The 16,075-nt window shown below is 42.3% G+C and overlaps 1 protein-coding gene across 1 annotated transcript; it reads right to left on the reverse strand.

Annotated features, from left to right (window-relative positions):
* Positions 1-651: 651 nt before the first annotated feature.
* On the reverse strand, positions 652-14,779 carry igfbp2a (insulin-like growth factor binding protein 2a). Its single transcript, XM_023420181.2, has 4 exons — positions 14,351-14,779; positions 3,368-3,549; positions 1,776-1,916; positions 652-1,412 (listed from the first exon to the last, which is right to left on the reverse strand). The coding sequence occupies exons 1-4, from the start codon at positions 14,748-14,750 to the stop codon at positions 1,254-1,256; spliced, it is 882 nt and encodes a 293-aa protein (XP_023275949.1). The 5' UTR covers positions 14,751-14,779; the 3' UTR covers positions 652-1,253.
* Between the last annotated feature and the right edge of the window lie 1,296 nt (positions 14,780-16,075).

The following is a 16,075-nucleotide window of genomic DNA, read 5'->3' on the forward strand; positions in this document are numbered from 1 at the left end:
GGGTGAAACAAGAACTTAATCATAATGGCTTCGATTTTACTCATGATGTTAAGGGGGTAGGTTCAAAAACTAAGGCTGCATGTTCATAGAACTCAGTCATAGGGTTTTTCCAAGGATTTGAAACGCATGCTGCAGTACAACCAAAAAGCTAAAACATACTGATGAGTCTGTTTTCTGTATTCACATTTTTTGGCAAAAAACTCATTTTTTTCTTTATTTTCCTCTAATTCTCAAATTAGCATTACAAATGCACTTGTATGCCTCTGCCAAGCAGCCAAGTTGCAGGAAGTATGTTCACAATCTTCTTGAAATAATCTTGAAATAATGGCCAGAAGTCTTTTTGCAGAACATTATGATTTCACAGTGAAGTTGACCTTTGACCTTTTGGATATAAAATCATCCTCACTTCATCATCATTTTCTCCTATTAGACATTTGTGTTAAATTGTGTCATGATTAGCGTACGAATTTGGGAGTTATGGCCAAAAAACGTGTTTTGTGAGCTCACAGTGACCTTGACCTTTTGACCTTTAACCACCAAAATGTAATCAGTTCATCCTTGAGTCCATATAAAGGATAATTACTGCGATATCGCAATAATGCACTGGCTCTCACTGGCGCAGAGGCAAAATAAAAACACAATGAGCACAAATTGAATTTAATAACATTTTAATAGCGTTATCTGCTTATGACTAGGCAGTCTAAAGTCATGTCTTCCCTAGCGCTGGACATTTAATGCACGCTACTGCCAACATGTACTATGTATCAACTGTGTATTAAAAGCCAGGTGTACTCAAAGCCTACAGTATAGCATGAGGCGTAACAGTAGTCTGCAAGCTAGGACACGAACACACACCTAAAAACACCAAATATGTTGAAGGCTTTTTCGTTTTTCAACACATACAGTACAAAACACTGATAACAGAGCAAATCTGAGCAAAGTCACAATTAGTAAAGCAAAGACACTGACACTCCAGCTGACGCCTACTGAATATCTATGAGGAAAAGGAGTCTTATCTTTACTGCTCCCCTTAAAAGTAATCTGCACTTACATCCTACGCAGCAAGCTGGACTCTATCTTTCAATCCTTTTTGGTGGTTAAGATTTGAAATGTCACTGTCATCAAATGAACTAGAGAAACATACACACAGAAAGATAATATATAGCTTACTCAGATGTTCTTTGTTCCCAAGTACTTTACAGTTTTTTAGTTTTTATTTATTTATTTATTTATTTATTTAGTCTCATGCCGCACTATATCTGGGCCATGTCAGGGAGCTCCAGCTCCAGCTCTCTGAGGTACTGGCTGCAGTTGGGGTCGCCCCTCACGGTGGGGGCTGATGGGATAGGTCGGCCGGTGTGAGGGTTGACGCACCAGCACTCGCCCCTCTGGCCGTGGAGAGACATCTTGCACTGAAACATAAATGATGGTCGTAAAGCATCACACACACACCAATTCAAACAAGTTTTCACAGCAAAAAAACCTTGATTCATATGTTTTTTCCTCTTTTAGTTCTATATTCAGAGACATTTGAGAGGCTTTGTGTCATTTTTCCCTACTACATCCTTGATAATGATAGAAAAGTCACCTGTTTAGCATTTCTTTTTGTTAAAACTATCAATAAAGCATCTTTTTTCAAAGATATCTTTTTAAATACTGGTGCTTATAGAAAAAACCCTGATAATACACACTTTTGCTGTATACTATGGTTTGTCATGACTCTCTAGAATAACAATAAACTAAAACATCCTCTTTCCCAAAATGCCTGGACTCACCTGTTTGAGGTTATACTGCCCCCTCTTGTCACAGTTGGGGATGTGCAGGGCATACAGGTCTTCCAGGGGACCTCGGTTATCTCTGAAGGGCATCTTGGATATCCGCTCCAGGACCTGGTCGAGCTCCTGCTGACACTGAGTCTTGAAAACAGCAGAGACAACAACAGCAGTCATGTTTACAGGCCTGCATAGACACATCTGGGTGTGTGAGAGCCACAGGGTTTCTGTGACACATGGCGGCCAACGTCAAAAATTGTTTTCTAACAAAGAAATCTGATGTTTTATAGAACTTTAATTTGTTTTTATTTTTTATTTTTTTTTTAAATGAAAATCTAATTTAGAAAATGTTCAAAAGTTTAGTCAAATCCATCCGCACAACAGAAAACTGTTCCAAGATACAGCAACACTAAGATGTGCTTGCATGGAAATCGGCACATTTTTGACACAGCACATAAAATCTAATAAAATGCACGTAAACACACACACACACACACATACACACACACACACACACACACATACAAACACACAGTAAACCTAGAAAGCTGAAGGGCTTTTTGTAATGAGCATATGAATCACGATTCTTGCCAGTAATGAATAATAACTCTTGCCAGTGACCTCGGGTTTACCCCACAATTCACTGAAGCCAAATGTCTTGTTGGGACACACGAGAAATAAAGTTTCTGGTAGAGCAATAACCTTTAAATGATTTTTATGGCGGGTGGAAAATACCATGATGCTGGTTACAAATGACCAGGGTACACCCATGTGTCTCGGCTCCAGGATGCAGAGCGGTTCAGGTGTATTTAAGGTCAGAAAATATCTGCCTTTTGATTAAAGGGCAGCTTTTGGTGTGAGAGTTAAATGGAAGGAAAATGAACTGGGGGAAAAAAAAAAAAACTTGTCTTTGTACCATGACAGTTTTAATCCCCTTTAAAATTATAATTTGGTATTTCCTTCCTGAGCCTTGAAATGAATTCAAAGTGCTCTTCACATATTTACTGACACATTCAATTATTAACTGCACTTTGAATCATCTTTAAATACAGCAATAAAACACTTGTCAAGGAAAAATCCAAACATGACGGGCTGCTGCACCAGAGGGAGGCGCTGCTTTGTTCCACCCTCGGCGACTAAAGAATATTTACACCTGCACTACTATCATGATGCCATGTATTTCAAAGAGCGCAAGCTTTAACACAATGTTGTCTGATTGTTTTAGGAATAAATGATATGACTGGTCAGTTAATCAATTATAATAATCAGAAAATCAATAAAAAAATAAAAAATTAGCTCAAACTTCAGGAATATGTGATTATTTAAGTCATTTTATAAAGTAAAAATGCCGTAAACTCAACTGATTTCAGTGTCTGAAATGTGAATATTCGCTGGTTTTCTTAGTCTCCTATGACTGTAAACAGAGTTGGTTTCTCATATACAGTCACATTGCAATTATTCAAACAGAACTGGAGTGGCTTTTGTTCAAGTCCAAGATATGTCTTTTTGGTAAAAGACCTTGCTGATTCCCGGTCTTCAACATGAACACTGCAAGAGATCTTTTCCTCGAAAACGCAAGCTCTGCTTTGCCTCACCTGCTTGGGCCGAGTAGGTTTGACCTCTTCCACCTTGTTGGTCTTCATCTTGGTCTTCATCTCCTGTCTATGCTGGCGCACTGCGCTCTCTTTGGGTCCCAGCCAGGGGGTCTCTTTACTGGGCTTCCGGACGGCCGGGATCTCACTCACGCCCTGCTCAGGCAGCGGCTCCACGGCCTCACCTGCAGTTGTGGAGACACCACGTAAAAGCCATCAGATCAAACTGTGAGGATCTAAGAATTTCGATTTCGAATTGATCTATAAAATGAACTGAAACACTGTAAACAAAGTCCAAAAAAAAGTGTTGCCAACAAGAATGCATGACAGAGTAGAAATTAAACTGGGCTGGAAAGAATTTCAATTCTTGTTCAAGGACACTTTGATGGACACGTTTGCCGCTGAAAGCACTTAACCTGTGACTCCTCTGGACCGTCTCCCTGTGCACTCAGCCACCCTGCTGCCCTCCTGACATCATTTTGGTAATGGATTGGGCTTTTTAGAGGCTGGGAGTGGGGTGAGATAAGCTCTGAATTGCACAGATCATTTTTCAGAGTGACAAAGAGTGCGGGCCGCTCTGCTAAAAAGGTTTGTGGAAATGGATAGATGGACTTCGAGCAGCTGCAGAGGTGACGCTGACCCCGCAGTCTGAGCTCCTTGAGCGGAATAAAATGACAACTACTGCTTCTTATTCATAGACTACAGAGAGCTAGACTCCCTAACAGTCTTCTTTTCTCTTCTTATAGTCCATGTTGCAAATGTTTGATGCCTTCAGGAGCAACATTATGTTCATCAATGAATGTATTTTGGGTATTTTGTTGTATGTTTTATGCAATTTAATCAACTTTCTCCATTTTATTCATTTATTTTTGTTGGGAAAGTGGGCTTGGGAGGGAGAAGTAAATAAGAGGGTTTGGAAGGGAGGATGTTACCGCCCGCTGTGTGGTGTAGTGATTGGTCCTAATTGAAATGAGGGAGGTCGTTAGCTGATCCAGCGCACCTGTGCCCCCTCCAGGATATAAAAGCTGGCCCCGCTCTCATTCTGCTGGCGTCCACACTGTGCCTCTTTCTTTTTGTTTTGGCCTCCACAGCACAACGCTCACAACCATGCATTGCGAACACTTACACTGTTATTTATTTAGGTTCTCATTTTGTGTTTGTGACAATTTTTCAAATTGACATAAGAGATTTTAACTAATGGTAATATTGGGGGGGCGGTTGGGGTCCAAACTGCTGTTACAGTGTTCTGAAATGCACCAGCACAATCAATGAGTCACTCGAATCCTTTTCCCTTCTCATACAGCGGAGGAACCACATGCAGCTCCATTAACAAGCTTGTGGGCTGAGAAATGTTGGCCACCGCTGAACTTTAGTCACAGTCAGGTTTCCATGGTTGCTTTTTTTCCCCAAGTTATGTGATTCAGTTTCATAGGCAGATGTTAAAAAGTGGTGATAAATGAACACAACAGTTGATATCATCGGAGATTTAAGGTTTTACACTTGTGCTTGGAAGATTACATGATGAGTTAATGGGTCCAAACCATATTCAGTCTAATAGGGTCGAGGCAGCATCTGTGTATCATTATATCTAATACCTGGGTGAATTCAAGCCAGCTCGGCCCCGATCATGTGGTGCCATCACATCCAAAGCTGCTGTTCCTGCACAGCAATCCAGAAGAAAGTTGTCCATTGATTTGGATCTATTAGAATAAGACTTTCCACTGCTTTTAACTTACAACAAAATAAACTGTCAATGAAACCATCATGTCAAATAGCTGAGTCCCATCCAGTGATTCCTCTGAGCAGTTTTCATTGACTTTGACCACCTTCCTCTCTCCTTGAAGTCTTGTTAAACATCAACCTAAAAAAAAAAAAAACCCTCTCTTCAAACAGATGGAGCAAGCAATGTGAGAGTGAGAGGCCATCAGGTCCAACCCAACTTGTTGTTTCTGACAACAGAGCATACTTTGCGGTTGGGTTGGGGTTTAGGGTTGATGGGGAGGGAGTGGAAGAGGAGTGTCACTCCGAACCAGCTGACTTCAGATGAAGAAAGAAGAAGAAAAAAAAAAAGTTAAATGATTCAAATTCCTTTAGAAAGCAACATGATCACATCTCAGCTCAGTTTAGCTACTAAGAAAAATGTTTCAAATAGTGACTATATGTGCTGGGAGACTGTTTATTTTCACATTTTCTCATTTCTTGCATGTATTTCACGTATGCAAGACTTCACGTGACACCTGAAGGAACGAAGGGAAATAAGCACAGACAGTGGAGAAGGTCAAATAGTCGGCCAGTAAGTGGAGAGTTCACAGTTATGCAAGGGCCAAGCTGTAACGTGCAGACTTGTGGAAAGGCATTTGTAGGACAGAGAATGAAAGCGAGTGTGTGTTACTGGTGGTGGTGGTGGACTGGAGAGGCATTCTCTGCACTCTGCAAGAGGTAAATTTGACGTCCGGTTGTAGAATATGATTACAAAAGGCCTAAGAGAGAACGGGAGAAAGGAAATTCCAAACGAAGCAATAACAAGGTGCTGGCGCCTTCTGCCATCAGATAGATGTGGTGTTGTTGGACTTCAGTTCCCCCTATGACGCTCCACCGTGTTCTCTCTGGCTTGTCTTTGAAGACCGAGTTTCTTCGCGAAAAGGGGCAAAAGTCAACTGAAATCAGGTGTGTCCTCACATGTGTGTGTGTGCACGCGGAAGTTGTGCAGATAAACACACAAAACACTCAGGAATATTGGCAGCTGGGGTGACTTTTGTTTTGCTGTCTTACATAATCCCCACAGTATCCAAGCGCAATACCATCACTCCCTCTCTTCTGAGGAAACCTGAGCTGTTCACTCAAATACACAGTGTGGCCGCGCGCACGCACACACACACACACACACACACGCACATACGCACATACGCACAAACACACACACAGAGGAATTGGACAGTTTATAAGCAAGAAAACAGCAATCTCCCACTTGAATGTACACGCACACACACAAACACAGAGGGTCAGGACCCCACTTTTAGGGGGCACTAGGCCTCTGCAGTACAAGCCGTCCCACAGCGGTGGGCTGGGGATCAGCAGTATCAACAGAGCAGCAGGCCTACTGTCCAGTCTACTGCTTGAATTAATCCTCACACAATGGCCTGAGAGGCTTCCTTTCTATATCTGATCCATGTTGAATTCCCAGATGGCACGTAAGCCAGAAGTGTCATGTCCGATTGTCCAGATTCTGGTCAACTGAGCAAATGGCAGACTTGGCCGTGGTCACGGAGAACGGACGGGTTGAAAAAGGGAAAGATCCGAGCACACCGAGCGTTCTCCCGCTCCATCGTGTTTCCATGGATACAAATCGACCCTTGTTTTGTGGGGGCGTGATGTGACGTGAAGGGATGGCGACTGGCTAGCTTAGCTTTCAAAAGTTACTGGATGTGAATGGAGTCAAGAAGCAGCTTCTGTCAAAAGCAGGACAATGGAACACTGAGACTTTCACTGCGCATCAAACGTGAAGGTCACACTTTAATTTCATTCAATGGGTCCCATAGTTTCAGGACCTGATATGTTATTGTAAATTCCAATTAATTAATTACATTTAATTGTTTGTGTAATCTTAGTCTTTTAGTCTTTTAGTCAGGGCACAGCAGGTCCATTTAACAGGCAAACATGTAGAATTTGTCTAATGGAAAGTATACAATTCAACATATAGGATGGAGTTTTAAATCATAAATAAATCCTTTAGTATAAATACTAAATTTACTAGAGAAAGAAAAAGTAAGAACCCTTTGGAATTACCTTTTGTTTCTGCATTAATTGGCCATAAAACATAATCTGATCCACATCAAAGTCACAAGTGTAGACAAACACAATGTGCTTCAGCTAATAACACACAAGCAATTATTATCTTTTGTGTCTTTACTGAACCACGCCCAGTTAAACATTCACAGTGCCGGTGGATGTTCAACCTCCTTTTGGCAACAACAACCTTTGTGAGGTCTTCCAGTAGCTGCTGATCAGACCTGCACAATGTTCAGGAGGAACAATTCAGCTGCTTCAGCTCAGACATATTCACAGGATGTCTGGTGTGAATGACTCTCTGAGGTCATTCTCTACTGGGCTCAGGTCTGGGCTCTGACCGGGCCACTCCAACAGGTGGATTTTCTCTGTTTGAAGTCATTCTGTTGTAGATTTACTGCTGCATCACCAAACTCGTCCTGAGCTCCAGCAGGTGGACAGCCACCCTGAAATGATCCAGTAAGCAACCTCGATAAACTTGGGAATTCATTTTCTCCTCGATGATGTGGAGCTGTCCGGGCCCAGAGGTTTGCAAAGCCGCAAATCATGATGTTTTCATGTTGGTATGCAGAGCCCTTTTTTTTTTTTTTTCACAGCATGCATAGCGCTGTGTGTTCTTCCCAAACAATTCAACCTTATCTCATCAGTCTATTAAACATTTCCCAGTAGTGTTGTGGAGAGTCAGGCTGCTCTTTGGCAAACTTCAGAGGCGCAGTGATTTTTTTGGAGCGCAGCGGCTTCCTCCACGGTGTTCATGGCACCGTGATTTGCATATGGTAGACTCATGAACAGAGATGTTAACCAGCTCCAATGATTCCTTTGAGCTGTTACTCTGAGCTTCTTTGTTACGTCACTGATTATTCTGCATTGTGTCTCCGGAGTCATTTGAGCTGGACGCCCACTTTTCCAGAGAGTAGCCACAGAACTAAATCAGCTCCATTTACACACAGTTGGTGATGACTCTGTAACCCAGCTTTATGCAAATCAACTATGCCGGCTCTAAGCGCTAACCCACACCTCTAATCTGGTTTCACTGACTCCGGGTTTGATAACCCCCGACTCCAGTTAGCTTTTGTGGATGTCATTAGCCGAGAGTTCACATACTTTCCCCAACCTACACTGCGAATGTTTGAATGACGTGTTCGATATGGACAAAAACAACACGATGATTTGTGTGTTATTAGTGAAAATAGATTGTGTTTGTTCATCATCCTCATTCAAATGTAACTTAGGCCACATTTTAAGACATAAATGCAGGTAACTTTTTCTTGTCGCTACATCTGATCTAACCCAAGATCACACAAAGACATCAGAGCAGCTTTGGTTTGACTCTTGGTAAGTAGGAACAGAATTCACCCAAAATTGAACTATCCCTTTAAATCTAGGAATGTAGAAAGAGGTAAAAATGAAAAGAAAAAAACTACATCTCCTCAGTAAACCTCTTAACACGCCTCTGAAGTGTGAAATAGGTCATGTGCCACTTAAGACATTCATGAAAGGCACCGCATAGAGTAGCCGCAGTCCATCATCCATTACAAGGCCTGGTGGGACTGTTTTCCTAGAAACACAAACTCAGCAGAGTGCAGATGTGTTTACCTTCCAGGCTCTCTGGCCCGCAACAGTCATCTACCAAGCAGGCTTTGGACAGGCTCGGGCACGTACGTACACACCGTTGGCACCCACGGCCAGGCAACTCGCTGACTACCGGCACTGCTGGGTGTGAACTCTGTGGGACCTAAACTAGCCATTCCTCAGCCGTCCTGCAGCGTCACCAGCAAGTTAAAGTTTTTCATTGCTCAACATCCCAGAATGCACAGATATTCATTATTCACGTTAATGACTCGGGCGATCCCCTGAGCTTCCCTCTAGTGTCACCCATCAGCTGAACAGTGGGTGTGAGAATGAGCATGGGGTCTATAGACAACCTGAAGATTGTTTGTCTTCACCTACACATCTCCCTCCGTTATTATAGGAAAGAACAGCCGAGTGCAATTTAATATAATGTCTGGAAACATTCAAATATATCAAATATAAGGTTTTTTTATTTTATTTCGCCATCTTCAAGGATTGAATAACAGCGATATAGATCTTCCCTTTTTTTTTTTTTGTCCCTCTCCCCTGCAGCGCCCTGTGTCCCCTTCCCCTCCAGTGTCAGTAGCATTTCAGACAGTGTTTGTATTGTCTTAAATCACCCTTGACCAAAAAGGAGGGTGGGAAGTTATTCTGGATCTCAATAGGCACGAGGAGATTCTTGGCACGGGTACATGTGAAGTTGACGCCTTGGGGGGAGATGGCACAAATGCCCCTGTTTTTTGGAGAAGCCTGGGGTGGGGAGGGGGATTATCTCGGAGCTATTTCAGTCCTGCGGGCTCCGTCTGGACGCCCCCGCAGGTACACAGGAATGCCCCTTGTTAGCTAACAATGTTATTTCAGCGACCAGATGGCACAGGAGGTTTTTTTTTCCCCTTTTCTTTCCACCTCATTTTTTCCTCTCTATAACGACTTTTATAACAGTACTGATAGAACAAAAGGTTTGTATCAGGTTTTCCCTTCTCATTGTCTGGATAGGTTTGGGCGACACTAACACAAAAAATAAAAAAATAAAGGGTTGTTTAAGGAATTAATACCCAATTAACAGGATCTCATCATGAAGAATGGGCCTCGTATCACGTATCACTTTTTCTCATTCAGGTGACATTCAACCAAAAACGGGCTCTGTGTGGGCTCCATCGAGCAACTTGCTCCCTTTTCAAGGTCATATATGGTACGATCCCAGTCAAAACATCTAAACGCCCATCCAATCTGATTAGAGGAACCTTTATTTGGGTCCAGGTTTCTGTGGGAACAGAATATCAAGTGATACTGTGCATAAACAGAGAGGGTGGTGGGAAAACTAGTGCGTGTTAGTTTTGAATAGGGAGAGATTTCAAATATGGACATTTCAGCTGGAAATTAATGAAACATGGAATCTTTTTGTTATTAGTAAAAGTCTGAAATTGTAATAAAAATATACTTTTTGAGATTTTATCTTTATGATATCGTTAACATCTCGGAATTTACCATTGTAATCAATTCTTGGGTTCATACCAGACCCGGGAGTACCTCCTTTCATCCTCCTGGTGATGTCGCTTTGAAATTTAAGATCTTCTATTAAACCTGATCTGCAATTGACAACAGTCATCCCTGGCTCATCACTATCGAGTCTCATCTGACGGAATCCATCCCAGGATATATATATATTCCATGAATACTTGTAAATGTCTGATACAGATACTGAAACCAAAACTAGAGAGGGCTCAGCGGAGAAAGATGTACCAACGTGTTGCCCTTCAGTTCGTCTGATATTGTAACATGTCTCAGTGGCTTTGGTTTAAAAGCTTAAACGTTCTCTCTATTCATTTATTTTTAGATACGAACATGAATTGAGATACCTCTGGCACCGAACTGAGACTTTACTTGAAGTGGTAGGGCTGTACATGCCAATATAATTCCTTCAGGTTATATTAATGAAAGCAGACTTGCCTGCAGTGTAACACATGCAGACAATCACTCATGCAGCACACACAAACAAACAGATCGGGGATGCTAAAGGCACAAGGGGAGGAAATAAGAGCGCACAGGATTTGGTTTTGGTCTTATTCGGCTTAACTGAGTGCAATGCATGTTTCCAATTCAGATGATCAGCTGAAATCAGTGGATCCACATGTCTGCGTGGCCCCATGCATAATTTGAAGGTTCGTCCGGGCATCCACAGAAACAACACAGGCTATTTGCTGAATTAGTGTCACAGCGACATCTCCTGTAACTCTGTCTCCATGGCTTCAATTAAAACAGATGTTTACAACCATGTCCTCAGAGATATAACCTTTTCTCGAGGTGCACCCAGAGATCTTTGAAATACTATTCAATAAATAAACCTCAAGTGAGTGCTGCAACAACCAATCTGCAATGATTTTACTCATCGTTTTAGTTGTCTTTTAAGCGAAAATGCCGAACATTTGCTCGTCCTAGCTTCACAATTGTGAGGATTTGATGCTTTTCTTTGTCATTTATGATTATAAACGGAGCATTTTTGAGTTTTTAGACTGTAGGTGGAACAAAACAAGGCTCTGCAGACATCAGCTTGGACTGTCAAACATCTTACTGACGATTTTGAATCTATTGCTAGTGTTTTTTCAGAGTGGCCTGAGCCTAAAAACATCCTGCTGAGCCAAATGTGACATTTCGAAATACTGAAAGTCATTTCATGAAGCAATATCTGTTCATTAATCATAAATTACTAATATGCTGCAATTAGTTGCTTCGATAGGTTAAAAATTCCCTGTGGTCTCGGCCAGAACAGAAAACGAGCCACTACGGTGCCAGAACATTTCATCCGATCAACATGTCATCATTAAGAACAGACAAAAACCTAAAATTCATTGCTGCACTTTATTTCCTTTGCTTTTTTGGATTCATGTTTTAAAGGCACTGAGGTATTTTTATATCTATTCAAACAAGAAAGGAACTGCAGTATAGTTTTTTTCATACGTGACGTCTCGTACTGAGCCTGTGCAAATGGTTTGAGTTCTTCTCCTCCTCATGTTTGCATCGCCCGTTCGCTCTTCCCTCCTCTGACTGATTTGTTCCCACAAAAAGGATCCTCTACTCCTCTCTCTAACTTCCTCCAGGTCTCTTACATGATCGCTTCAGGGTCGAAGGATTATTAGCTATGACCTTTGACCTCTTTGCTGTTAGCTGCAGCGCCGTTGCAGGACGCATCAGATCAGAGATTCGACTGTTGCTGTCAGTGCAGCTCTGGATAATCCAGATCAGATCAATTCTTGCTCTGTAAAATCTGGATGAATGTCACCCCTGACAGGATATAGGGCCATTTCCTTGGTGTTCCTTGTTAGAGGTATACAGGGTAAATTGAGGGAGTGGAATAAAATAAACCAGAAAAACAAGATGTTGAGGGTTGTAAACATCCAAATAAAGCAACTGCAGTATTTCATCCTTTGATTCTTTGCCCACGGGTGTCAAATCAGCTTAAGAGTCACCGCTCCCCCAGCTCGGCTAAATACAACCAATTCATTATTGTATTATAATCAGCCTTTTTCTCTAATTTACAGATTAATTCCTGGAACAAAGGAGATGCAGCGATAGTGCCCAGAACGTTAAAGTTTGCTCTCAATCTTCCAAAAGAGCCTGTGAGCTGATTTCTATCAGGGATTTCATTACTTCCTCTTTTTTGCTGTGTATCTGAGAAGAATTTATTACAGGAAATCAAGTCAGTGGAGTCTCAAACTGGGCCAAATGAAAGCCGGAGACTGACAGTAACCATCTGTAACACCAACAGTAAATTTATCAAGTCTTATTACACAAACTGAAAGGCGTAAGTAGAGCAGAATTTAACGGACAGCTTGTCGACTTCTTCTGCAGCTGAAAATCTGTGCGTGAGTCCGCAGTTTTGACCAAAGAAGCAGAAAACTTTGAGGAACTTTCAGCTTCACTTTAATGAAAAATATCTTCGTCTTTCATTTTACGTCCTTGAGAGAGCTGCACACTTCACTTGGACCTCTCACCGTAACACTCTTTACCTCTGTCTTTGTCAGAAATCACTCTTCCATCTGCAGCAGCGAAGGCTTTTATCCAAAACAACTCCTCATTCAGCCTTTGGAGCCAATTTCTGAGCTTTTACTGTTTTCTTTTTTTTTTTTTTGATCACATCTAACCACATCTCAGAGCTTTCAACTTGCAAGCTGAAGCACAGCCTGACCCAAATGAGGAAAAAAAAAAAAAAAAAAATCTGCGATAACTAACAAATTGCCTCCCTGCAAGCAAGCCTTTACATGATGAGTTCATGTATTTTGTTCTGTTGTTTTGCTCTTACGTAACTCTGCACTCCCTGTTTTATTACTTGTCTGTTATTGCTTGAGGAGGGCTACAGAAATAAACTTTGCTGCATAAGGTAACATAAATGTGGCATTAAGTCATTATCGTGGCTGATTATGAAATCATAAATGTGTCATGAAGCTTCTGGCCTTTTGTCAGCACGCTGGAGAGTCCTTACAGAGAACAGGGTTACTCTGAATGCCGTCTCCGGTAGTTTCTCTACGTTCCAGGAGTTCAGTGCCAAAATAAACACGTGTCAGTCTGGAGGTAAACTCTGACAAAGCATGGATTTGGAAATGAGTAGAAATCACACCCCGGCTGGCTCCACTGGACCCTCATTGACTGTGTGCGTTTGCAGCCTCAAAATCAGCCAATTAATGAGGCTGTTTACTTTTCTTCTTCACTGTGACCTGTCTTTGTTTAAACACAAACCACATGAGCCTTGCTGGCTCTGGGCCACATGAAGCTTCATTGTGACCCTCCTGCACATACATCCAACTCATTTTCCAGCTAAACAATCCACTTAACGTAGTCACTGTCAACAGCACTTTACAGTTACTTCTGGTCAAAGCTTAAAGTCCACTTTTCCAATCAATGCAGCATTCCTCCTGCTGTCTCTCTCCGTTTCTTTCTCTCCACTCCCCTGTGGAAATGTCAACATCAATACTATGATGTTTTCTGTGTCCATCCCCGTGAGTACAACTTCTGGGAATTTTGCAGGCCACTACCTCTCTTCTCTGTTACACAGTTTTAAAGGCAGATTTTCTTTTTTCTTTTTTTTTTTATTGGTTGAGGGGGTGATATTGGGAAAGACTGGAGGGCCAGCTGTTTGGAGCATAGCTGCAGTTAACTTGTTCCTTTTTGTTTCTCTCACCCCATGCACACAAGGATGATTCACAGCACTTTAAACAGGTCTATGCAGCACAGGGATTAACGGGAGTGTAAGAATACCTCATGCAACACGCATAAAATAGGTCATTACCCTACTTGAAGTTGAGAAATTGCACATCTCTGAAAGTGCTGGCAGTGCAAACTTCAAGATTATTTCAAGTTTGTAGGCAAATGGCTCCAAAGGGGGCTTATAACTATCAAATTAACGCGAAAAGGCTGTGGACATCAAAGCAAATCTGTATGTAATGTCATAAAAATATCTTAAGAATATCATCCACTAGAACTTCAGCGTTGAGTAACAGTCTCTATTTTTCACAGATTTGGGCTCAGCCTTCGTGACAATGCAATATTTCTACACTATTCCTCAGGCTGCAGTCTAGACAGTGTCATTAAAAATTGATAGAAGAAAAGCAGGTTTCCAGTAAACTGACTGACCGCTGGTTTGCTCCCGGTGCTCCTGGCTGAAAGTGGTCGTCTCGGTGTCCACTTTGCGCCGGCACTGCCCCTGGCCCTGCACCAGTTGCTCCAGGGGAAGCTCCGAATCGGGCGTGGGGTAGCATCGGAGACCGGTGGAACACCTCGGGGTGTACACGCCGCACATCTCGCCCTCTTGCCGGGCGCACACGGGGCAGCACCCGCAGCCCGGTTCGCGCACTATCTCCGCGCAAGTCTCGGTGAGCTTTGGGCACAGCGCCTGGCGCTCCGCGGTGCAGCCCGGGCAGCGGAACACCATCTCGGCCAGGGAGGCGCCGGCGAAAGACGCGGAGAGGATCAGCAAGCTGCAGCCCACGTACGACAGCATCGTTATAGGCATGAGGTTTTTGGTCATTATCATGGGGCGATGGAAGGCAATCCCAAGTGAAAAAAAGGGGAAGAAATGTGCATGCGAACAGGTGAAGCCGGGGGCTGGGAGGTCTGCTGGGTCCTACAAATTCCCAGGTTTGCTCTCGGGGCCACATAAGGGTGTGAATTTGGGGGAAAAGGAGGACAGAGGATTCAGTTCAAATATTATCTTTTAGCTCTGTAAAAATGTTGGCAGAAAATTACATAAAGAAAAGATTAAACTGTTACCATCTCCTTATTTTCTGCTTCAGTGGTTTTATATTACCCAGGATGAGAATAATGGTTTTAAAAGTTTGACTGAATGCATTTGAAGTTGTGAGAATACTTGTACCAGCCCCTCTACTGACTGGAGATGAAGTGTTAATGACTTTTCTAGTTCCTAAAACTGGAAGGTAATGAGAACAGATTGTAGATTTAAACACATATTAACAAAGACACTTCTCCTCACATATAATAAAGAGCAAAGCGTACAGTTGTGTAATATGTCACTGTTAGTCTCACTTTTATTCAAATCAGGATGAAATATTATTCATAATTAACACATCCTCCCCTTTACATGCATCAACCATTGTCAGAAAAATTTTAAATGTGTCACAGAATCGCAGTATGTGTTATAGGCATGCAGGGCCAGGGTTGTCTCTAAAGGGACAGTCACACAATTTATGGACATGAACAGATTTGTGCTTCTTGCTTGTCTGTGTGTTTTTTGGCTGCACTGAACTGATGTGAGCCCCATCAGGATCTCCTACTCCGCCTCTTTGACATGCTGTTTATTGAACTTTAACCCCCACCGATAATACCGTCATCATCATCACAAGATAAGAAAATATCATGAGGTGTTATTATCTTATTCATCTTTCTACTCTCTGGTTGACCCTTGACCTCTTCATGGCGATATCAAGGGGAAACAGAGCTTCCAAACAAATAGAAGTGCTTTCTCAAATGTAAAACAGCATTCATTAAAAAAGAGAAGAAGATGTGAAACTCAGAAACAGCACACTGAATTATAACTGCCTGGCTGGAGGACTCGGTATTACTATACATACTGTGGCTTGTTTGTTTCAATCAGCACAGCCTGCCCCAACTGCCAGAATGCATAAATAAACAAACAAACAAACAAAAGGACTATGTGCAGAGCATTCCTTACATGGAAAGACCTCCCCACTGTGGCTGACATGTCCATTGACACTCAATTAAAAGTCACCAGCTGCTACCAACTTATATGCCTGTGCACAGTAATGCTACTGTGCACGTATACAGCAATGTTTCCTATCGATCGGCGAGGCCAAGCCTTGAGGTGTCGTGCTTGCCCACCGA

This window comes from Seriola lalandi, unplaced genomic scaffold (assembly GCF_002814215.2).
Source record: "Seriola lalandi dorsalis isolate HSWRI2012SDOR001 ecotype SW California unplaced genomic scaffold, Sedor1 jcf7180002054630, whole genome shotgun sequence".
NCBI lineage: Eukaryota > Metazoa > Chordata > Actinopteri > Carangiformes > Carangidae > Seriola > Seriola lalandi.